General features: G+C 49.8%; 1 protein-coding gene across 6 annotated transcripts in view; it reads left to right on the forward strand.

Annotated features, from left to right (window-relative positions):
- VAV2 (vav guanine nucleotide exchange factor 2) overlaps positions 1 to 23,458 on the forward strand; it is a 130,324-nt gene that overhangs the window by 66,965 nt on the left and 39,901 nt on the right. For all 6 annotated transcript variants that reach the window (XM_026860383.1, XM_026860381.1, XM_026860382.1 and 3 more), the window contains exon 3: positions 11,044 to 11,102. In XM_026860383.1, the coding sequence (XP_026716184.1) occupies positions 11,044 to 11,102 (59 nt within the window). The remainder of the gene's footprint in view (positions 1 to 11,043; positions 11,103 to 23,458) is intronic.

The following is a 23,458-nucleotide window of genomic DNA, read 5'->3' on the forward strand; positions in this document are numbered from 1 at the left end:
CCCCCCCCAGCTCTAATTTCCAGGAAAGCACAGTTCCCTGGCTTCATTACCTTTGTTTCCCACAGGACATGCTTTTATAGGCAGCTTTTGTAACTATTACAAAGCTATGCAAATGAACCCTCTCCAGTTACATGCAGCATTTTTTTTTTGAAAGAGAATTTTTTAATATCCTTGGTCTGGAGGAAGGCAGCCAGCCCTCAGCTTGGACTCCCCGTGCTCAAGCATTTTTGGGAATCCTTCCCTCTCATAAGGAGGATGCTGAAATCCCAGCTGCAATAAAAATGAAGCTTTTAGTTTCTCCTCTCCACTGGATTCTTTTCCCCAAATATATTCCATTATTGCTCTTAAGCAAAGGCAAAATTTGAGTGAGTTGTGCTTCACAGGTCAGCAAGGCCAGTCTATGCTGGGACGCACTGGGATTGCATGAGAAATGAGGGGCCATGGTGCAGGGCAAAGCTGGGGAGGTGACACAGCACCCCCGGGCAGTGGTGGCACCTTGGAGCCTTAGGAGGACGTGGGGAGATATTTCCAGAGGGAGGGAAGTACAAGGGCAGCTCCTCAGAAGGCCCTGTGAGTCCACAGAGATGGGCAAGTATGGCAATAAAATTAAATTCTCAACATCAGAACATTGCTTGCTCCTCCTCCACCTTCTAAAACCTGCAACAGGACAGTTCCTCTGTTAAAATCAATCCGGGCTGAATCTCCTGTGGTCTGTCCCATAGGAGTGTTTGATTGCCATCTTTGACAACCAAAGAAAGTGTTTTCTGCCTTTGGTACATGGGATATCCCGGAGAGAGGGAGCGTCCAGCCAGGCTGGTGTTTAATCACACGTCCCTCCGATCCTTGGTTTCGGTTTCACGCGCTGCTGCACACCGATGCGAAAATAGTTTTGCTTCATATTTAATTAATGCTGTTCCATATCACGCAGAAAAGTGAGACTGGCTGGCGTTACCTTAAACCGCCACGGTTGTGGCACGGGCTAATGATTCATTTCCAAATCAGCATTCAGAGGTGCTAACGAGCTTTTCCCATAAATAGTTTTTGGATATCAAGGCTTTTCATTTTCTTTCCTTTCTGATGCTGGTGTTTAACAGTTGACTTATTTCCTGTTACTTGCCGAGTTCTGTGCAAATTGATGGGGCCAAACCCAGCCAGGGAAAGCAGTGGAGATGCAGGGAGGCGTTTTGGGGGGAGGAGGAGGTGTGCTCACTCCTGCACCTTCTGCCAAGCACTTGATTTTTCTTCATTTTAGAAGCAGTGCTGAGTGTTAAAGGACTAGATGTCCTGGTCCAGGGGACCCTCTCATAGTCTGCTGCCACGGGTAAGCTCATCATTTGACCCATCCTTAGCCAGGACCTTTGTACCGGGTCTCTCTTGCTCATTCCCAGTTTCACCGTCTCTTCTGTTTTCTTCTCCTGTGTGGCAGAGATGCTCGCAAAGGCAGCGTCTCTCCGAGCCCTCATATGGGGTGGGCTCGTCCTCACCCTGGAGCGGGGAGCAGGGGCACGGCTGTGCCCAGGCAGGGGGGAAGCGTTGGGCAGCTCGCAGGCAGCTGGGGTGCGTTTGCAGCGGGCACAGCTCATCTGTGCCCGGTGAATCCCCACCGTTTACAGGAAACCAGTTGCTTCATTTCACCCAGAGCTTCCTCTGGGCCTTGGCTTCATGTCTCACTGCCTCCAAGCCCAGGGTGTCTGTGTCACGCAGTGTGGTGGCACCTACCGTGCTACTGGGTTTGCCCCAGACTAGTGGCTTTGCTAAGGGCAGCCCTTGCTGTCTCCTCACCCTGTGCCCTGAACTCTTACCAGCACCCCTGGGTGCTGCTGAGCTCTCCCTAAGGGCTGAGCTGGCTTCTTTGAGTGTTTCAGGGCCGTCAAAGGCAGCATCTGTTCCCGTGTTCAGCTGGAGGTGCAGCAGCAAGTGCTTTCTTGGTTGGTGTCTGTTGGCTTTGGTGTTAGCTCACTTGAGAAACCACTTGGGTTCCCCCTGCCCCAGGCTTTTAAAGTCCCATCAAAGCCAGCTCCTCACTCTAGTCACTGCCAGGCTATCAGATAGCGATAGTAAAAGTAACCGAACAAGACAGCAGCTCAGCGTCTGTGTCGGAGGAGAGAGGCTGTTAAGTAGCAGAATAAGTATTTATTGCTGTTGTATTAAAGGAACTCGGCAGCATAAAGCAAGCACTATAGTTTCAGGGCATTAATTTCTGTGCTTGGGAGTTGTGGGCGGCGTGGGGAGCAGCGCAGCGAGGCTGTGGCTGGGCTTGTTTGCAGCTCTCGGTGCTCCTGCCTGTCGGGTTGCTTTGCTTCTGCCCTCTCTTGCCTTTGCATCCTCTCCGTGTCTCAGGGGGGCGAGGAACCCTGCTCTGCCTTGGTCCTGGCTGTGGGATGGGGACATCGTATCACAGAGGGGACACGGAGGAGCACAGACAGCGGGGCTTAGTGTCCCCGAAGAGATGTGTGGCAGTGTTCCCTCGGACGCTCAGCTGCCCTGTAATAGGAAAAGACAGATCGGTGTCTTAAATACGGGAGAAGGGCTGCGTGCATCTGGGAAGCTTATGATGGTGTGATACGGTGCAGAGCTTTTCTACCAGTAGCTATAAATTCACCCAAGTTACTCTTCTCTTTTCCTTGTCAGGGGACGTTGCTGGTTTTGCAGTGACTGCCCACTGTCGTAGGGCTGCACAATCGCAGACAGTATGCCAGCCCCAAAGAGCTCAAAATAAACGTGTTAAAATGAGACAAGTCCTGTTCCCGCTGGAAATCAGCAGAGGCTTTGCCCGTGACTTAATATTTGCATCCCCAACACGTAATGCGGCCAAATCATGGGTTTAAATGCTAAGTGATGCTGGGTTTAATAACCCTGCTTTAAAAGGACCAGCCAAACACGGAGAGTGTAATGGCAGTGGTGCTTAGAGCAGCACATTACAGCTAATGGGCTTCACGGCGCAGCAGTGCTCTGGAAGCGGAGTTGCTGCCCGGAGCCCTGGGACCAGCCCGAGTTATCAGAGCCCTGATACAGGCAGAGTCTGGCTGTACATCAGAGCAGCTGATGGGAGTGGGGGTGATTTTACAGCGACTGAGGATCGGGTCCAGAAAGTCCCTTTCCTTTCTCTTCCCAGGGTTCTGTTCCTCACCTCTCTTCTAATGTAATTTAGCATCTGGGATGGATCTGTAGATGGAGCTTGCTCCCTGGGGAGCTGCTGGCATTGCTAGTGGCACCATGGGGAGCACAAGAACCAGGAGAAAAAGCTGCTTCTCCCCTTTGCTTCCTCTCTGCTCCCTCCGGGATTTTCTCCCTCCTGTTTGGGGATGACCGTTCTGCATCAGACCAATTTTTGCCCAACTCCTCCTTCTCCTGGGGAGCTTCGGGCTCTCGTGGTGTTTGCAGTTATGGCAGGTGATGCTTCCTAGCACTAGCGAGGTGGCGCTTGTGGGTGGTATGGGTGCTCCTCCAGCCACGTTTCCCCTTTCCCCCTCTTGAAGCCTTGGGGACAGCGAAGGGTAAAAGCATCGAGCTCACTTACACTCTCATTATACAGAAGTGTAATCCAGTGCTTATCAAAGATGGATTTGTGAGGGTCCCCAGAGGACACAGCAGCCACAGATTGCAACTGTAAAGGATTTCTGGTGTGGGACATGGATCCTCCGGGCTCCTCCTTGCTGTGTCCCCAGCGGGGTGAGGCACACCACGCTGGGCTGGGTGCTGCGGAGCAAAGCCTTGGGCACAGGAAATGCTGTGTGGACCGCTGGGCCAACATATGTTAGACCTGACTAAAAGGTCTAATGTATGTTAAAACCTTTTTTAGTCAGGTCTGTAAAAAATGCCCTATGTACTCCAGCTTTTCCTTGGTAAATGCTCCTGTGAAGGCAGCCTTGCCTGGGGAGTCGCTCCCTCCCCAGCTGCCTTGTCAGGAAATACCTCAAAGCATTGCTGCCTGTTCCTTGTGCTTTCTCAGAGGAGTTTTTGGTTTTGGTAAAGATGCTTTCGCCTGGAAAGGGCATCTCTGATGATGGGCTCTTGTTAGAGGGTTTAACCTGGTTATCTTTAGAGGTGTAATCGCTGGTCCCTGTAACACAGCGGTAACAGTAACACGGCCTGACACCTGCGCTCTGAACTGTGGCTAAGAGGTCTTGGGGATGATCTGTGTCAGATCTTCACTTGAGATTAGCTTAACCCTTTGCTGCTCCCGTGACTAAGGATCCCTGTAGAAAAGGAAGGAGTGTGTATGTCCAGCTGAATTGCAGAAGCAAAATCCATCTTGTACCTGGTTTTCCTGCATCCAGTTTGCAGATTGGAAGTCCAGCCCAGCAGCCCAGCCCTGGTGAGGCACACGGTCCTCACATCCCTGCCCAGCTCTTCACCAAACCCCTGTCTGGGCTTTATGATATTTATTACTTCCCTGAGAACAGCACTTAATGCTGCACACACATCAGCAGCAAACCCAGAGGGGTGCTGGAAGCTGAGTAATTCTGTTGTTCCCCACCTACTCTGGCAAATGGGTTTTGTTTTTTTATATTTCTTGTTCATCCATCTCCTGTGATTTGATGGGTGCTCTGAAGTTCATCTGCAACTCCTCAGCGATGTCACAAGTTGCCAATGTTTCAATAAATCAAAAAGGGGTGGCAGTCAAGGATCCCTGGAATGGGTATTTGTTGGAGAAGGGAAGAGGCTTTACAGTACATCATGGAATTCCCCATCTGTTGCGTCGTCCTTGTAGTGAAATACCAAGAGAGAAGCCTGGACACACCGTCAGGGTGAGCTTCCCTGACTTTGATTTAAAATCCTTATCAAATATGTATCGGCTGAAACCTGCTCTGCTGTCACCTCTCCAGACGCTGTGTGCCAGCAAACACCACGCTCCCCCGGCACGCCGCCGTTCTGCCTGGCATCAGTGGGAATGGGAGGTGAAGCCATCACGTCTCGGGGTGGGCGAAGAGGAGCCACGGGGCAAACTGCTCAGACAGGCACTGGGAAGGCTCCGGCCAGTTGTCTAAAGTGTTTATTATCTAATAGCAGTTGCCCTCAACAACCAGCTGGGTGGATGAGGTCCAGCTGAGAGGAGAGCGCCCCGAGTGTAGGAAAATCAAACCAAATTGATGCTGTGATGGGGCTCTGCCTGCCCTCAGCATCCTAAGGAAATGATGCACCGCAGCCTGGTTTCCTCCTGCCTGGCCAGGGGCTGCCACCTACAGCGATGCTGCTCTGGGTACCAGCTTGTATCAGGAGATGCTGATTTAAGGAATTCCCCAAAACATCTGCAGGATGCTGAAGTGGCAGCAGCCCCGGCTGCGCGGTGTGTGGGGAGAGGGCTGGAAGGCAGCTGTAGGTTTAGCGTTTGCTGTGCTCGCTGCACACGTGCTGTGAGGTCTTGCAGGTTTACGCACTAGGCAGCAGCTCACACGGAGCACAAATAATTGATCCAGAGCGAGCAGGTTGTGCTTTGTGTTGGCTCTTGCACTCAGGGCTTGGCTAAACAGAGTTTCCAGGGCTGCTCTAGCCAAGGTACGAAATTCAGGGAGAGGCATGTGCAAACGGAGGAGATGGGAGGCTGGAAACTGCTGGTGACGCTTTGGTTTGCAAAGTCACAGAATCATTCAGGTTGGAAAAGCCCCTTGGAATCGTCGAGTCCAACCATCAGCTCGACTCTACAAAGTTCTCCCCTACCCCACATCCCCAAAATACCAGATCCGGGTTGTGCCCAGCCCAGTGTGTGTGTGCAGCTGGGTGGAAAGCACTGGGGAAATGCCCCAGGTGGGCAGGAGGAGAAAAGCAAACAGGAGCTGAGCAGCCATCTCACTGCCCACTGCCACGTGCATCAGTGGGAGAAAGTCCAGGGCTCTCTCTCGAGGTAACTGGATCAAATGCTACTCACTGTCACAGCTGCTTTTATTTTAGCAGCCTTGTCTCTGGGACAATTCATATCAGTGTTTTTACTGTTGGATGCTATTATCCAACTCAGAAGTCATTTAACCAGCTTGTCTCTGAATTTGGGGTCACGTTTCTACCCACACAGAGGCTGGGGGTGTCTGGCCCGAGGATTTCTTCTGCCCTTCATGAGTTTAGGGGCAAACCAGAAAAACACTCTGTAATTTCAGGCTCTGCATCCACCTCCCCACGCAGAAGGGTTTGTGCAGAGGTCTCTGCCCAGACTTACTGCCTCTGTACAGAGCTCCTGATTTGCTTAGGAGCAAATACTCATTTGTTCTGGGGATGCAGGAGCTTGCAGGGGCTGGGTGTGAGCTGTGAGCCTGACTGTCACCCCCGCAGCTCGCTCAGGCTCCGGGGGGAGCTGGGGAAATCCTCCTGGGCAAAGTGTTCTCCAGCCCAGCTGGGTCAGTTTGTTTTTTCCAGTAAGGAGTTTATTTGAGAGTTTTCTAGATGCACAGAGATACCATCAGCAATAAACAATGCTGGAGGAAATAGAAGAGCAGCAAGCATAATGATTTATTTTTTGGTTTGCTTCAGTTTATTTTTAAATCCGTAATTCCTAGAAGTGTTGGTAGTAAGGAAGAAGAAAAGTGGTGGATTTCTTATGGTGTGGGTTTCTTGTTTTGTTTTGTTTTTTTCTTTTCAAAAATCCCATTTCTTTACTCAGCCGGGTTTCTTGCAAAAGGACCAATGAATGTGAGGTACCCAGTTTGAGACTAATTTTTTTTTTCTTTCTTTTTCCCATGAAGTGCAGAACTTGCTGTCTTTTTAAATCAGGGTCTCCTTGAGAGCTCAATGATCTCATCCCATGCGTTGTGGTGGTCAGTAAATGATCCGCTGGGTGGCTGGATTTAGCTCATGTCTAACAGTGCAAGGCAAACTGGAACGTGAGGAACGCGAAGGGCATCCCTCACCTTGCACGGTGAAACCACCAGAAATTTCCCACTAACCCTTTGCAGATCAACTGTAGAGAAAGTCTCTTTGTACATCACCTACCCTGCATACCTTTATAGCTCTGTTTCTGGCATCTTATTGTCAGCAGGGTGTTATATCTAGTTTTTATGGTAATGTTTGCATGCTGAATGCAGTTTTCTTGGAGGAAATTGCAATGAGAAATGGGTGAAGAAATAATAATAATAATAATAATCTGCATAAGTCCCTGCTGTTTAAACCCACAGTCCTCCTTCTTCCGGAAGACAAATGCACAGATAAAAGTACAGTTTTCCCAAGCAACATGTTCAAGTGAGTTTGCTAACCCTCTCGCCTGCCAGTGCTGAGCAGAGTCCTTTCCCCCGGGATGTTGCTGCTTCTTGAGGGGGCCGGGAGAGCCCCCAGTGCTGCCCCAGCTGTTGCGGTGACACAGCACTGGGGTGTGATATGGTTTTGGTCGTTTTAACCTCTTCAAGGATGGTTCAAGGGACCAGCAAATTTGGCAGCTGTTGTTCACAATTCCCAGCTGTGCTCCAGGAGCACTTCCAGGGTGCAGCAGCCTCGGTTCTACCAGCTTCTTGGTTTTGAGCAGCAGGTTAGTTTGAAGAGGGGAAACCCAAAGATCTGAATTTATGAAATAATAAGCATCATTCTGAAGGGAGGTGATACCCCACGGCAAGAAGTCTGCCTTGGGAAACAAAAAGCGTCTGCGTTTCCAGGCTGCCGTAAAAGAAAGGGGAGGTATAAATAACCAGTGAACTATAATTCCACTTAGTGTCATATCTGTATTAGTTTTATTAATATGTCCTGGTATCGCAGAAGCCTCAGATGAGATCAGGGACTCCTCGTGCCAACTGCTGCGTGGGTGCGTAACGACACGGATCCTGCCTGGCCGAGTCGAAAATGATAGCGGGAGTGGCAGGAAATATGACTGGGTTTCTCTTCAAATAAGAAGCTGCTTTACAAGGAAAATAGACACAGTTTAGCAAACACTTAAGGATTGACTTACTTTTAAGAATGTTGTTTAATCCTGTTGAAATTGAGAGGATTACTTATCCTTAAATGCATGCTTAAGCACTTCCCTGGCTGGGGGCTGGCAGGCTGGAGCACCGGAGCTGTAAGAGGAGCTGGGGTTGCACTTGGCTTTTTTTGCTCTTGGCTACTGCCTTAGCAGGAGTTGTTGTTGGAAAAATCCTCCCTGATACTGAGACAGTTGCTGTTCGGTCTCGTTTTCAGAGATGCCAAGCTTCGCCTGATCCCTCAAAGTGGGTCGCTTTGCGTACACACCTGAGCATCGATTGATTTGGGAGCCTAAGCATAGTCAGGCGTGTCTGTGCATGCCGGCTCGTCGCTGGAACCAGGTCCCGGGCTTTGATGTGCCAGGATGTTCAGCGCTTGGGGCTTTTCATAAAAGAACAAAGCAAAAATTGTTGGCGTAGAGAACAGTGAACTTTTAAATTTCCCTGGAAGTCAAACCCTGCGGTATAACAGCCTGATTCATAAACTGATTTTTGTACTTTAGAAGTCTAATAATAGACTGCAGAAGAGACTCATTCAATCATTCTAGGACTTCCCTTGGACTGTTTTAAGCCCCGTGGAGTGGGGCCTCTGCACCCTGTTTGGGCCTGGCATTTGCAGGTACCACTGGCTGGCGGCGATGCTCTGTGCTGTGGCCCTGCCTTGACGAGCCCTGGGTGGATGCTAATGAGCCTTTCATGGGTGCTAATGAACTCAGTCCCACGTCCTCTCCCAAACTGGGGAGGGTTTTAGAGATGGGAGACCGTGGCACGGAGAGATTTAGTAATATGCCCAGTGTGGTCTTTAAGTTGCTGATAAAATGGGGAGTAAGACCTGATTTCTTTGACTCCTGGTTGTGTTTTAACCTGCTTTCTCCCATTGCTGTTTATAAAATTTCTAAAGGCAAAGCCAGCCTTATTTAAAAAATTCGGACTGAGATGACAGCATGGACTTCAGAGCGTGGAGGGGACGTGGTTCGTGTGGAGCTCACCCTCAGGGCTGCCTTCTCCTTCCAAGGGGGCTCAGCCCCTTTCGCTTTCTCCAGAGCAGGTTTGCTCACTGAGGTCCGACACTAGCAGAAGCCACATCTTTGCTTGATGCTCCTCAAAGCCAGAGCAAATGAGAGGCCGGCCAGAGAGAGGGATGTGAGAGGGACTCCCAGAGCCAGGCTTGCTTAGCACCTCCCTGAAATGCAGCTGGGAACTTGACACTGGGAGCTTGCAGCTCGCTGGCAGGAGAGCACGTGGCTGAAGCAACCAAGCCTTCTCTCTGCAGCTTTTTGTTAGATTACAGTAAAATGAGGAACTTCACTGCGTTTCCATTCGTGACCCTGAATTTCTGCTTGAGAAAGTTCACAGTTTCTCTTCTAGTTGCGCAGTAATTATGGTCTGTGATCAGTGGCTCCAGGGCATCCCTGTAAAACCAGATGTGCCAGGGGTGGTGGTAGCTGCCCAGATGGGCTCTCAAGAGAGAGAAATAGGCCAAAACATGCTCATGGCAGAAATAGAAAAAGTAATGCTTTGCCTAATTAAAATACCCATGTTTTCTGCTTAGAGGGAACTGTCAGGAGCAACATCTTAGAAAAGAAAAATAGACGTAGAAGGATGCTTTCTTGCTAGAAGTATTGCATGGGGGCAGTAGAGGCTTCCAAGGTGCGAGGAAAATTCCCTCTTGCTCTGTGTTGAACTCTCGCTAGTGACATTTTATACCAGGGAGAAACTTGGCCAAGTTTTGACATTCACAGAGTCTCGATGGCCTTGTTGAATAATTCAGCATCTCTGTTCTCCTTGTGAAAGTCAACTGCTAAATGCCAAACTGTGGCAGCCCCTTTGTTGCTGCCCTGGCTTTGGGTCCACGCGTGGGGCACTGACAGCTGGCTTGGAATTCGTGGCAACAGTAAAAGAAAAGAAAAATTAGAGGGATTGATATTGCAAAAGTGTGGAGAAGACAGGGTTTAGAGCGGGATCTGCTGCAGCAGGAGGAGCTCCAGCGCAGTCCTGAGGAGCCGTGTGCTTGCATCCCCCCAGAACGAGCCTGGTGCTTGCGTACCCCTTGCAGTGGGAAGGAATTGCACGAGGATCCCCAATACGACTCTGATTGACATTCTGGGATAACAGCATCTTAGGGAGAGAGGTTTTGAGTACCAACAGCAGTCCCAGGAGAGAAGTCGGGCACTAACTCACTTACGGCGTGTGCTGCCCAGGGTGGCTGATGCGGCAGTGGCTCAGTGAGCCAGGGAAGCATCCCTCAGCAGCGAGGGCAAGCGGTCCCTAAAGAAAGCAGCACCAAGGGGTGCCCCGTGGCTGGGTTGGGTGCAGGGCAGCTCCAGGCAGTTTGCAGCCCCTGTGGTGTTGGGATTTGTGTGCCTGGAGGAGAGCTGGGGGCCCTGGACAGCAGGGACAGCTCAAAAAGTCCTTTATCTGTGTCCTGGACACAGGCATCTCTATTCATTCCAGTGGATGGGAAACCAGTCCAAAAATAATACGTTTGTTTTTTCAATCTAGCTTTGAAATGATGAATATGAGCAAGAGTAAAACATGTTTTATGTCTATAAGAGACTAAAACCATTCATTGAAAATTCTGCGTAGCAATTTAAGCTTCCAGAAAAATGAGGAGTTTTCAGAAAAACCTGGTGGCTTTACCGTTCCCAGTTGTGATGCTGATGAAAATATTCCTTTGTTGAATCACTTCTGGCTGTTTTCTGCCAGAAAAGGGCGATGGTCTGCACTCACCTCTGACAAACTGATGATGCATCTTTATTGAAATTCAAGAAGTCAAAACCATTAAGTCTTGGCAAGTTTGCCTCAGTAAGATCATTTTGAGTGGGAAGCGACGAAAGGAGTTATAAACCTTTTGTAATAAAATACAAAGTAAGAGCGTTTTTTCAGCGCTTCTCAGTGTTGCATAAAACCTATTGGAGCAGGTCATGGATATCTTTATAGCTGAGGGTTAAATGTCTTTTATGCTCAGGGGTGAAACCAGAAGAGGTGTTTGTGCTGATAGTGTCCTCGGAGCCCTGATGGTGATGTATGATGACACTGATAGGGGGGACCTGGAGCACATTTTGTGAGTGTTCAGGTCCAAATACCGGGCTGCCAGGTCCTTGAGTTCCCACCAAACCTTCCACTGTCTTCAGTAAAGCACAGCAGCATCTTTTTCTCTCATTTCCAGGTGATCTCTGCAGTATCCAGACTCTCCTTCCACAGTATTGCTCAAACCAAAGGAATTAGGTAAGATCCTTTCAATACGATGCTTTAAATAATGTTCCTCTCTCTGTCTATCCATATTCCTAGTACTTAATCACATCAGACTCTCAGAAGCTACACATATTAGGGTTAAACAGACATGAAGGATGCCTTTGGGATGTGTGTAGGCTGCTTGTAAAAGCACCACACAGGCTGCTCAGGAAGAGTTTACAAATACGTGAAAATGTTGCAGGTTGTGTGCAGCACGCCTGCTGGGGGGGGGCGGCAGGGTAGGGTTTGGTGTCTCTTGCTGGAGGTTTTGCTCAGGTCCCCTCTGCAGGGGCTGTTCAGCTGAGGATCGGGCCCCCAGCAATGCCCTGCCCACGGAGCTGTGGTGTCACCCCACTGTCCCCAGGCATCACCTGCTCCGCTCCCTGGTCTGTGCAGAAGTGCCCAGGTGGCCTTTCAGCTGCTAACAGCTGGGAAATGTCTTCCTGGCTTTGACAAAGGCACATCATTCCAGAGCAGGTGATGGGGGTTAAGAACTAACCTGGCCCTGGCACCCAGGGTGGGCTGCCCAGCTGCCGGGGCTCCTCCTCCCCTGCTAACTGAAGGAGCAACGGAGAAGGAATAAACCCAGCAGACAACCCTATTAAGCAGAGCTGTTATCCTAGTCTTTGTTTAATTCCCTGCAAAATTGGTTTGCAATCGGTTTTCTTGTTAGTGTGCATTTTTATTATTAATCTGGCAGCATCTTCTCATTAGGACCACGGATCTAACTAGGAAGAGTTCTCAGCCTAAAGTACTATTTTTGGAGAGGCTGGGTTTTTTTTCCCCAGCTACAGAACACATTTACTTGTCTCCACAGAACGTGTCTTGCTGTCGTTCTGGTCAGGGTGTAGCGTGGCGTTGGCCTGTGGCTGCATCCCGGGGCCAGGCACAGCCAGGGTGTGGGGTACAGGCTGGATGGGGCCCTGGCTTTACTTCTAGCCCTGCTGCCCATGCCCACCACCCCATGCCATGGTTTATACTGTTTGAACTTACTTTCACTGCCTTAACTACACTGATCCTGCTGGAGGGGAACAACTCCCCATCTGTTAAACACAAATCTGACAGGTCCCACCAGGACGGAGGGAGATTCAAGGGGCGAAGATTTGAGGAATAAGACGTGCTGTAAGTGAAGGACTATTTATTATTAAGAATAGCCCCGAGTTCTGGAGAAGCCTGCAGTAATTATTATTTGAAGGGGAAAGAGCATCCAAGGCATTTGGAGGCAGGGAGTCATGGGAGAGCACACGAGCTGCAGGGCTTTTGCAGGGGCTGGGTTTAAGTCTTGGGGCAGGCTGGAAGCGGTTGGGATGTGTCACCCCTGGCAAAGCCTTTCCCTAGGCAGGGAGGTCCTGGTGTCAGTTCAGAGGATGAATGAGCTGGCTGTCCTCTGCGAAGGCTTTGGCTGAATCACTGGTGTTTCTGTTGAGCTCTCCTGCTGCCAGGGATGGGCTGGTTGAGCGATAGCTGGGAGGGAGCAGGGAGGCGTTGCTATTCGTGTGGATATGTGGCTTTTTCTCATTCATTTTACAACCAGCGTTTATGGCTCCCACTAAAATCTCTTCTCTTGGAAGCCTTTGGCACCATAATGACACAAGAATAGCACGGAGTTTAGTGGATCTTTGCTTCTAACTCTGTTTTCCTGCTTGTCCTCTGCATTGCCAGCTCTGCGAGAACAGAAGATGCTGCTGGCAAATGCCCACCATGGGGGTGTCCCCTCCCATCACTGGTGTCCCCTGCAGTCAGAGAGCCCTCGCTTTGTCCATTGCTGCTTTTTTTTTTTTTTCCCCTTTTAATTAGATGATTTCTTACCACACCATCACAAAAGCCTCAATAACAGAAACTAATTTCAGATAAATGAATTTAATCTGTGGGAGCCAGCAGCAGCTCTGGCTCCCCAGAGGACTGCTCACGCGGCCACCACTGCCCCTCAGCTCGCTGGGGTCCCTGCTGACAATTGGAGTCCCTACTCTTTCCTTTCCCCAGTGAAGATGCTGCCATTGAAATTAATGGAAAAAGTCTTGGCTTAGTCACGGTGCTGAAAACCATGGTAAATACAGTGTAATTAGGATGCGATATGGATTGTGTGGTTTTCAGCCCTATAGCATGAATGTGGCTCTGCTCCAACCCCTGTTTTGGGGTCTAAGAATCAAGATCATGCAAATTAAGAATGAAACAAACCCCAAAGCCTATTACTTGACCTTAAATAAGTTTCATGGCATGTAGGGTAGAAAAATAAAAATCAATCTTGTATGCTATTCAGTGAAAGAAAAAAAAAAAAAGTCTCTCTAATAATTTCTGGATACATGAGCCTTGCCAGAGAAACCCCGTTTCAGAGAGTAAATCAGATAGCTATCAGGATGGCTATGTTGAGATGACAGAGTGTTTCTGCCAAGGAACAACCTACAAGCGGCAAAACATGGCAAAAAATTATCTTGAACGCAGTGTTTTGTTTGCAGCACGCCGCTAAGGCTGGGCTTAATCTGTTGCAGCTGTAGCTCCAGCCTGTGCTGCATCATTCCTCCTCCTGCTCTGTTCTAGTCCCAGTTGCAGGTTTTAGAAGTCTTGAAGAAACTGGTGTCACCCTCCAGCACGGTGCATCTCCGACTCACCTCCTAGCAGGTGATGGTCTGTAGGGATCGCAGAAGGACATTTCCCTCTTGCACGGGGCCGTACAAACAGCACAGACAATGTTTCTCCACTATTTAAAGCAGCGTGTAGTTGCGAGGGTCCCCACCACCACACTGGGTTATTTTTTGGGTAGTGCCCCGTGTGTCACAAGCGCCTCGATGGTGAGAGGCTTATTGGTGCCTCCTAGAAAAAAAAAACAAAAAACCAACACATTTTCTCTCTTTAATTGAAGGTGTTCAGAGGAAAGATGCTTTTGTGGATAAAGACATGGGCTGAAGGGAAAGTGGATGTGTGCAACTACGTTATCTTGGCTCTGCCCCACGTGTTCTGCATGATCCTGGGCAAATCCCTCAGTTTTGTATGTCTTATTTTTCCCCTCTTAGAAACGGGGAGGTGAGAAGTGCCTTTGTTCACCTGGCTGGTGGTGGGCGCTGCCTTTTGATCTCCTTTGGGAGCACAGGCTTTGTGGTAATACCCTTCTCCTGGGGTTTTCGTCTGTGTGTGGTTTTACAGGGCTCTACGTGGGGACAAAGAAATGATCCTCATTGCATAGCATTGCCCGTCAGCTAAGGAGAGGGGATTTTTTTTTTTTTTTAATTGTTATTTCTCATCCTTTCCTCCCACTGACTGGAGAACTGACAGCAGTCACAGTGAGAAGTTACCACCGTGCTCCTTGCCCATCTGTGGCTGTCTCTGAACAAGTAAGCCTTTATTTTATAGCCAGGACGCCAGGAGTTTCCACTGCAGACCTATAATCGTGGCCCGTTCAGGCCATTACCCCGTTTCTCACAGTGCCTGGCACTAAATGCTTCCACGTGAGGTGAGAGGATCTTGCAGCAGACGGGAGCAGCCAGGTTGTACAGCGGTGCTGTGCAAAGGTTCTCCTGTGCTCTGGAGCATGAGTTTTTCATTCCTTTTCCAAGTTTTCCTGAGGAAACTCAGCTCTCTGGAGGACTACAGGACTTCTTGTTGCAGGTCCCAATAAACCAGGATTTTTTAATTATTTTTTTTTTTTCCCCCCTCAAGACTTTCCTGCTCAGCCCTGGTTGTTCTCCGTTGCCCATGGTACATCCCGGCATCCTCTGGGCTCTGGCCGTCGTCCACCTCGTGCTAGCAAGCTCCGTGGGCTGAACGTGAGCTGGGAGCAGAGGGGGCACGTGTTTATTCATCTCCCCGAGATATATGTTTTTCCTGGAAGCAGAGTTTTGCAAGCAAAGCAGGAGGTTAAGGAATATTGGCTCATGCTGCCTGCATGCATTTTTAATGTGTGCGCAGTGAAACCATCTGAAAACGGGAAGGAGTTAGCATGTTCAAAGGCCTTTTACTGAGGCCCTTAATCTAAGTAAATCCTTTATATATGAACTGAACCTCTAAGTGACTTTCTTCAGAAGACACTGCAGTTAATAAAATAGATTTTAAAACATTTGCAAATGGGGAGGAGGGGTGAATCCTATTTGTCAAGAGGAGGTTTTCTTCTGTGGGAGCAGCACGTTGGCCGGGCGTTGGAGGGAAGGAGAAGGGGATGGTTGTGTTTTCTTCATCCTGGTGGGCAAGACAGGACCCCCTCAGGTCGGTGGCATGGCACAGCTCCCTGGGGGCAGCTGGTTGGAAGAATAACTGACATTAGTTTTACTTCCAGTCAAAGACAGTGAGGCCAGCCCAGCGCCCTGGGCTGAGGGTTGCCTTGCATTTAAATAAATAGAAGCCAAAATGCAGATTTTCTTGGCATTTAACCTCTGAAGATCTCATGCCTCGAGGTGACAGAGCAGATTTGCTGGCAGTCAGGGCAAGCCCTTGGCTGGGAGCTGCCTGTTGCTGCAGGGCAGGTTTGATCTGGGAGAGAGGGGATGGCGCTTTGGAGTCCCCTTGAAAGTCCTGTACATTGGGAGATGGGATTTGTTATTTTGCTTACGGGGGGCTGGACACGTCAGTGGAGGAGAGAAACTCTTGGCTCTCCAGGGTAGGGGCTGGCACCCGTCCTGATGCCCACCCGAGCCCCTGGGTGCCTCCACCCCAGCAGACCCGGTGCTGAGCGGGTGTCGGGGCTGGGGTGCAGCCTGTGTCTGCATTTTGCCCAGCTCTGCAATGCAGACGGTGAGCTGGGAGGAGAGGAGCTCAACACTGGGATTAGCCCAGCTTGGAGCCACCTCCTGTCAAGTTCAAGGCAGCTAAACCAGCTGTGCCAGCATCCTCCCATCATCGGGGATTTAACCCAGAGGAGACTTTCCCACTATCCTGCTCTGCCTGCAAACCCTGTGCCTTGCTGATGAGGTTCAGTATTGCTCAGTTTTGCCCAGAAAAACTGTTAAAACAGGCTGATGTGCTCAAAATGAGGTTTGCAGTATTATCAGCTCTGGAGTTCCTGCACTTGCCAATAATATCAGGATGTGTGTGTGGGTGAAAGGGAGGAGGGATGGGAAGGGAGAGTCACAAGTGTCCTGCCTGCGCCATTCGCAGGGTTGTAATATTGTGGTGCTGAGCGAGCAGCATTCCTCAGGGCACAGTGCCCTGCCTGCAGGAGAGGGGCAGAGGGGGGCAAAGGGAGCTGGGCCTGCACAGACACCCCCGAGCCCCTGCCCTGCAAGAGGATCTCTGCTCCCAGTGTGTGTCATTCACTGGTCAGCTGTGTCTGATCTGGAAACTCCTCAGCGCTTCATCCAGAATTAAACTTAAGACTTTTTGCCCAGGTTTTATGGCTTTAATCCATTTCCCGTCTGACTGAGCCCCACTGCACTGTGGGGTTACCCTTAGGGTTGCAGTGGGGGTGACCCTGTGAAGGAGACTGTCATCCTGACAGAAAAACCTGCTTCTTGGAAAAGATGGGATGGCCCAAGCCCGAGCATAGCTGATCAAAGAGACTTTCCTGGAGGAGAGAAGGGAGTTAGGAGGAAAGCTTTTATGGGATTCTCAAAGATGCTGCAGCATGATGGGGGCTTCATACTGATCATAGTTGGTCTCTGGTCCCCCTGCCCCTGGGGGTGGTAGCTTACCACAGGAGGCTGTGTGAAAATGGCAAGCAATTAAAGTCAGTAGCGATGAAGTCCCTTAAGAACATCTTCTGGTGAGGAGGTGGTTACAGGACCTCTTCTCCCGTAAGGCTGGTTTTACAAGGACTGTTTTATTCATTGCCAATGCGCTCTCTGTAATTGCACTCTGCCCGTTATTTTTTTTACTGCCGTTGTGTATCTATTGTATGCACTGTAATTGTTGCCGTAAAATGGATATCGAAGGCTGTGGAAGGAATCTGTGGCTGGAAAAACGTACTGTTGTTGTGCAGCACTCTCCTGTGCTCCAGGGAGTCTGGTAATGGGACCAGTCCTGGGACTGACCACCAGTCCTGACCAGGATAAAGCCACAGAGGTTCAGCCACAGACCTCACAAGAGGGGGATGAGAGGAGATGGCTTCCTGTGACACGGATAGACCTTCTTTAGGAGTGACCATGAAGCTTCTTCCTTTGTCACTAAGCAGGGTCCTTGGCTAAAAGCAGCGCCTTTCTGGCTAAAAACAGTTTTAACACGTTTATTTTGGCAAGTCTGTATCCTCACAGACTTGCTCCTAAGAGAGTCTGAAAAATATCATTGACATGTTTTCCTGTGCGGCTGCTTTGTAGGGTTGGGAGCTGCTGAGGTCACCCCGTAAGCATCTGCTAATAAAAGCAAAGGCAGTTTATCTTGCCCCCTCCCCACCAGCAGCTTTGCATAATGAAGATACAGTTCTGATGTACACAGCTCTGCTTAAGTCACATGTGGGGCTTGCTGGTTTTGGGGGTGTTTGCCTTGTCACTGCTGGACTTGCCCATGTAGTGCTTCCCTTGGGGCTCCCTCTTGTGTCACGGGTCACCCTCACACCATCTCACCTTTGGGCGCCACAGTAAGGCTTCCTCTCCTGCACAGGGTCAGCACGCAGGCTGACAATCGAAGGTGCTGGAAAGGTCTCTCTGAAATGTAGTCCTTGCCCCAAGTACAGAGAAAGGCTCCAGGCTCAGCTGGTCCAAATCGGGGGGCTCAGACGTGGGGGGCTCCTGGTGCGGGGGGACAGGAGGGCTCAGGGCTGGAGGCAGGGCTGTGGGCTGTGCCTGGGGAGAGGTGTGCTCAGGTGCTCTGGGATGAACCACGTCTCTCTGCACCACACCGGAGAGGGGGACGCACACGGCTCTTTAGTCCCTGTGCTGCTCAGCCCAGGTGCTCTGTTTAAATCCAGTTTCCGTCGCACAGTAGGACCCCGCTTGGCTGGGACGTGCTGGTGGTGCTTTTGTGCAGACACTCAGGGGTGCTGGCGCTGGTCTGGAAGCAGGCAGAAATATATATTTAGGTTTTTTTATTGCCGTGTGTTTCATAGCTGCTCAGGTATAGCAGAGAAACTGCTGCTTGGACTACTACATTTCCTTGTGCGGCTTCGCTACAAGTTAAAAATGGGGGCTGCAAGGTTTTTCTTTTAACAGAGTGTTTTCCAAAGCTGGGCCATGGTAGAGCCTGACGGGGGTGTTGTTGAATACTATGGGGTGTGTCCCAGGTCTTTGCATCGTGGCTGGGATTTATCTTTATTTATCCATCGGCCTGGAGCAAAGGTGCCCTGGGCTTGGCTTAGCTGCGCTGGCTCGCTGGGGTGAGGGCTCTGGTCGCCTCCCCCCGTGGTGGGTGCAAACCCCCTGCCCTGGTGCTGGGCTCAGCAGGGTGCTGCTGCGATTTCCAACCAGCCCGTGAGCTGCAAGAGCATCCTTCATCCTCCCCAGCCTGCTTGTCACGCGTTCCGGGTGGAACCAGGGCCACGGGGATGTCCCACGAGGAGCGAGGGCTGCCAGTGTCCCTGCTCTGTAGATTTTCAGCCACAGCATTTTCAAATCTAGTTTTCTTCTGGGTCAGAGACCTAGGCCAAATCGTTTCCCTAGTGATTGGTTGTGCTGTTACCCCAGAGGGTTCAGGTATTTTTTTTTCTCCCTCTTTCTGTTTGAGAAAGACATTTCTGGATTCCCCTTTTGATTTTATCCATCTGTTATCATCAACGTGGAGCTGAAGTGAGGAGAAAATCGTACCGCTTTCTTGAGCAAAGCACTGGTACATGAGAATTTTTAAAAAACGCGATAATGTGTTGAAACATAAAATTATACGAGCTGTTATTTTCTTGTCTCAAAGTCTCCAGGAATAGTCAGTTCAGATTCGAGCTAAAGATAAAGCAGGGCATGCAGCTAACCCTTGGGCACTGTGCAGTGCACTGTGCTAAATGCTGTAAGTACTCTCCTGCAAAATCATCATCTTTGTGTTATCTGATGATGTAGCTTGCTGTTTCCCCACTGAATTTCTATCAGAATTAATCTTGCGAGAATTTTTGCAAGTTCCAGACCACAAATAAAAGCAAATCATAATTTTTCAGAGGACGTGTCTAAAATTTGGCACAGCATGAGGTGCTTCTTTCCAGAGATGAGTAATGTAACACAATAGTATGATTTTAATTAAATTCAGCAGCTTTTGGTATGCTCCAATGTGTCTTGTTCTGCAAGGAGAGAATTGATTCCATTCTGCTTTATAGAAATGGCTCTTGGGCATTAATAGAATGGTTTTCATCCATCTCGCAGCACTTTACCAAAATTATTCCCTGACGCCGTTCCCATTTCACAGATGGGAACCAAAACTCGGAGGTGCTGCCTGGGTCAAGAGCAGAGCTGGAAAAGCAGCTCCAGGTCACCCCTTTGCTCATCCCTGCTCAGCTCTCAGCCACCTCTTGGTACATCAGTAAATTAAGTGCTGCTTTAATCTGCCTAATCCCACTGAAGCCGATGATGGATATGTTTTCGGTTGCGTGTAAACGTCTTGCAAAACCACATGGTTTTCTGTGGACGGCTCCAGGAGTGCTGTGCTGATGAAGGCATGATGGCATGCCCAGGGGATCCGCTACGGCTCCGGGGTGCCAGAACCGACTGATGGGGGACCCATGGGGATGGGGTGATCCCATGCTCAGGGAGTGACTTGCCATCCTGGAGAAGAAAAGGAATTTTAAAAAAAAAAAAAAAAAAAAGGAGGTGAAGGTTGGAGCTATCAAAATGATGTGCTATGAACAGCCAAGGTCTGAGCGCTTTCCCTGGAGAAATAAGTTTTGGGATTGAAGCATCATTAAACCTCAGCAGTGGGACAGATGGACTCATCTGGAAGCACGGGAGCTGAAGCCAGCTGCTATTCCCCCACCCAAGCTTGCATGGAAAGCACATCCTGAAGTCCAAAATCTTGGTGAAATTGCAGACTCCTCTGGGTTTTCTTTGTATTGCCACGATGCTTTCTTCAAAACGGAGTTATTGGAGGACCAGTGCACCCAGCCATGGGGTTTGTCAGTTAATGCAAGGTGTAATTACAGTCTGTGGATACCGTGCTACGGAAATGTTTTTCTGCTAGATCCTGAGCCAGGAAGACTCAGCACAGCCCCGTCCATCCCAGCAGAGCTCTAGAAGTCTCTTTGCACCAGCTTGAGGCTGTGGTCCTTTCCATTTGTGAAGAAATCCCTCACAGAAGGGGCAGCAGATGGGAGCAGCTCAGGTTTCACGGGTGTCACATACTCTGCCTGCTTTTTAAAACACTCGTGTGATGACTGGCTTTAGGAAAATGGGGGGAGATTATCATGCTGGTGTTGGGAGACTGGAGTCCCGCTCCTGGTAAGGGATGAGCCACCTCCTTAGTCTCCTGTGGGTCTCTGCACAAGTCATGAAAACCTCTTTGCAGATCTGCCTGAAACGATTTCCACCAAGAGCAGCCTCGGGTGGGAACAGCTCCTTGGGATGGAGGGCAGTCCGTGGGACATTTCCACCCTGCCTGCTTCTCACCAGGCTTTCTGTTCCCAGGGCTGGGGTTTGACCCCAAGAAATCAGAATGCCAGGTGATGCTGGATCCTCCCTGCTCTCTCACACGTGGATTTGAGGCTGCTACCGTACAAAATTATCAGACTAAAGCTTGACCTATCCCTGACCCTCAGTATTCTCTGTGAGGGTACTGCGGGGGTGAACAGCTGGCTTCAGCTGCTAGGACAAGGCACCCAGATGCTGAAATATGTTCATAAATAAATAAATCTTTCTGCTTATTGCTGTTAGAATTGCAGCCTACCTGGCTCTTCCCGTTAAATAATTCAGAGGAGAGAGCAGCCAGAGAGAGCTTCGCCTTCTCCCCGCAGAGGGGTTTACGGCAGGGGAGCGCGCGGGGGTGGCTGATGAGGATACAGCGTGGGATGGATCCCGGGGTAACCCGAGTGACCGATGAGAGCGAGGAAGGGCTTTTGCATTAGGTGCCTTGTGAAATATTAATTGATTATCCCCCCCCACCGGGTGATGTACTGTGGCTGTGGACTGCTCCTGCCTTTCCCGGGGAGAGCACGTCGTGTTTGCAGGGCGCTGCGTGTGCGTGCAAGCTCACCGACCCAGAAAGTAGCCTAAATGTTCTCTAAGATCAAGGGGGTGCTCTGCATCACGTGTCAGGAGCGATCATCTGGTGTAAGTCTTGTCCTCAAGAGGAGAAGCTCGCTCTAAACTCCGTAACAAATTGCTTGGTCTTTCCTTCTCTTTCAGTTTCTAAAACAAACACATCAGATTGCTCGTACTTTCGTTCTCTTCTTTGATCTCTGGAAGCGGCGCTGTTGAATGCTGTGGGGTTTGTCTGTGAAGAAGTCTGCTCTGGGAGGTTTATTATCTCTTAAGAGCCTGTTCCAGCGGTGTTTGATGTTGGTGGGGCTTTTGCTCTTCGTCTGAGTGGGATTGGGCTTGCTGCAGCCCAGGCGCAGGCTGGGAGGATAAATGGCTCAGCAGGTGGTTTTTCATGACAGTGGAGTAAAAAGCAAAGTCTGGTGCTTAACTAATGATATTAAATAAGAGATATTTTCAAAAGAGTTGTCAATGAACTGGGATCTCTGCAAACCTCTTGGCTTTCAGTGGATTCAAACGACTTTACTCATTGCTGTTGAGCGTTCCCAGCTACAGCATGAAGTTGCAATGTTCTTGGAGATCTGTAAGAATTTCTGAGGGAATCAGTAGCTTTTAGACCCCTTGACTTCCAACATTTCTGCTCTTTTCTTAAAAAAACCCAGCATACAAACTGGTCTCAAACAACATGGTTGCTCTTGGGGAGCTCGTGGCTGGAGGACGTGCAGCGCCATTGCCCAACCAGATGGAGATGCTTCTCCCTGCGTGGTTGGGGCCGAGTTGATAATCTGCATGAAGGTGCCTAAATGCAAGTCCTGTGCGGGACCTGGATGTGCACAGGGGAAGCCCTGGTGAGAAGCACTGGGTTAAAAGGTCACCTAGCTGGCTTTTCTTCGAGTTGCCTTGATGTGGATGTGGCAGGGCAGGACCGAGAGCAGGACTCTTCTCCCCCAGCCTTTCCCCACCACATCAAATCTGTTTCTGCAGCCAGCTCAAGTGGAGAACGTCTCCCCAGAACAAGCCCAGCCTGCAGTGGGGAGCCACAAAAGTGACCTGATGGGAAGTGGCAAAAACAGCAACATGGGGAATAACTGATGGGATGGGGATGGGGCTGGGGTGGGCAGTTCACCCCGTGCCTCCTCCCAGCACTGCCCTGGCCCCCAGTGCTGTTTGAGTCTTGGTAGAAAAGTGTTTAATGTGTTTTTCTGTAGCTGGTTGCTGGAGGTTCATCCTCATCGGCTTGTTGCTAGACGATTAATTTTTCCTGTGTTCAGCAAAGAAAAACAATGTGAATGGATATATAAGGGAACTGAAGCCAAATGTAGGCAGGTATTGTAGATAGCGTCCATAATTAGTAGGGTTATATTAAATTATGTTGTTGCATGTAGGGCTTTTGGGGAAGAACAAGGACCATTTGGGTGAGAGCTGGCCCAAAGCCCATGGCGTGGTCCCAGCCCTGGGTGACTTGTTCTGCGGTGTGGGGGCTGGCACCCTCTTCTGGAGATGGCGAGAGGAGCTGTGGGAGGTGGCAGCTCTGCTCCCACGGGTGGTGTGGGGACGCGGGGAGCCTCTCCAGAGCTGCTTGTGGCATGGGCACCCAGGGACAGAGGCACGAACAAAGGGCAAACCCAAGGCTCTCTTCAAAAAGCTGTCCTTCAGCCTCAGATTTTCGATGGTCCATTTAGTAACCCTCTCCTCGGTGTGACTTTCCTTCTAATTGCATTTCGTGCATCCCTATTTAGCCATTAGCTGCTGTTGCAGAGACACAGGTTATTAATTCCTCCCCTGCCATGACTTTCACTCCGGTGCTTTGCCCATGGTCAAGGTGAAGCTGGGAGGGCTGACGGAGCTGCTGTCTCTGTGAAACTCTCATCAGAAAATGCTTCTCTCTCTTTGCTGTCTCCTTGTCTTACGTGGGGGGGTTATCACAGGAACTGATTATACCTCAAGCCCGGATTTATAGTTGGAAAATGTGTGCTTGTGATTTTAATATTCTTTATGACTCTTTTACTACTTTCTTTCTGGCATGGTGAGTGCTGGAGGAGGAAATAGAGATTAAGGGCAAAAAATGCATGTAAAAGAAAGGAGGTTGTGCCTTGTGGTGGATTTTTTTTTTTTATTAGTCTTTTTTTAACAAGTGGTGTTTAAACAGAGGTCATCTCGATTTCTCCTTTCTGGCTGGAGCCGTGCAGGGTGGTGTAGCCCTGTGGCAGTGTCGTACCCCGTCACCTGTTGGGAGCTGAAGTCTGAGACCAGTTCCCATGATCAGCTCAGCCACGTGCAGGAGCTGCTGATGGTTTTTGGTCTGTGCTTCACATGGCTTTTCTG

Source organism: Athene cunicularia, assembly GCF_003259725.1.
Source record: "Athene cunicularia isolate RWA chromosome 17 unlocalized genomic scaffold, athCun1 chr17_part1, whole genome shotgun sequence".
Taxonomy (NCBI): domain Eukaryota; kingdom Metazoa; phylum Chordata; class Aves; order Strigiformes; family Strigidae; genus Athene; species Athene cunicularia.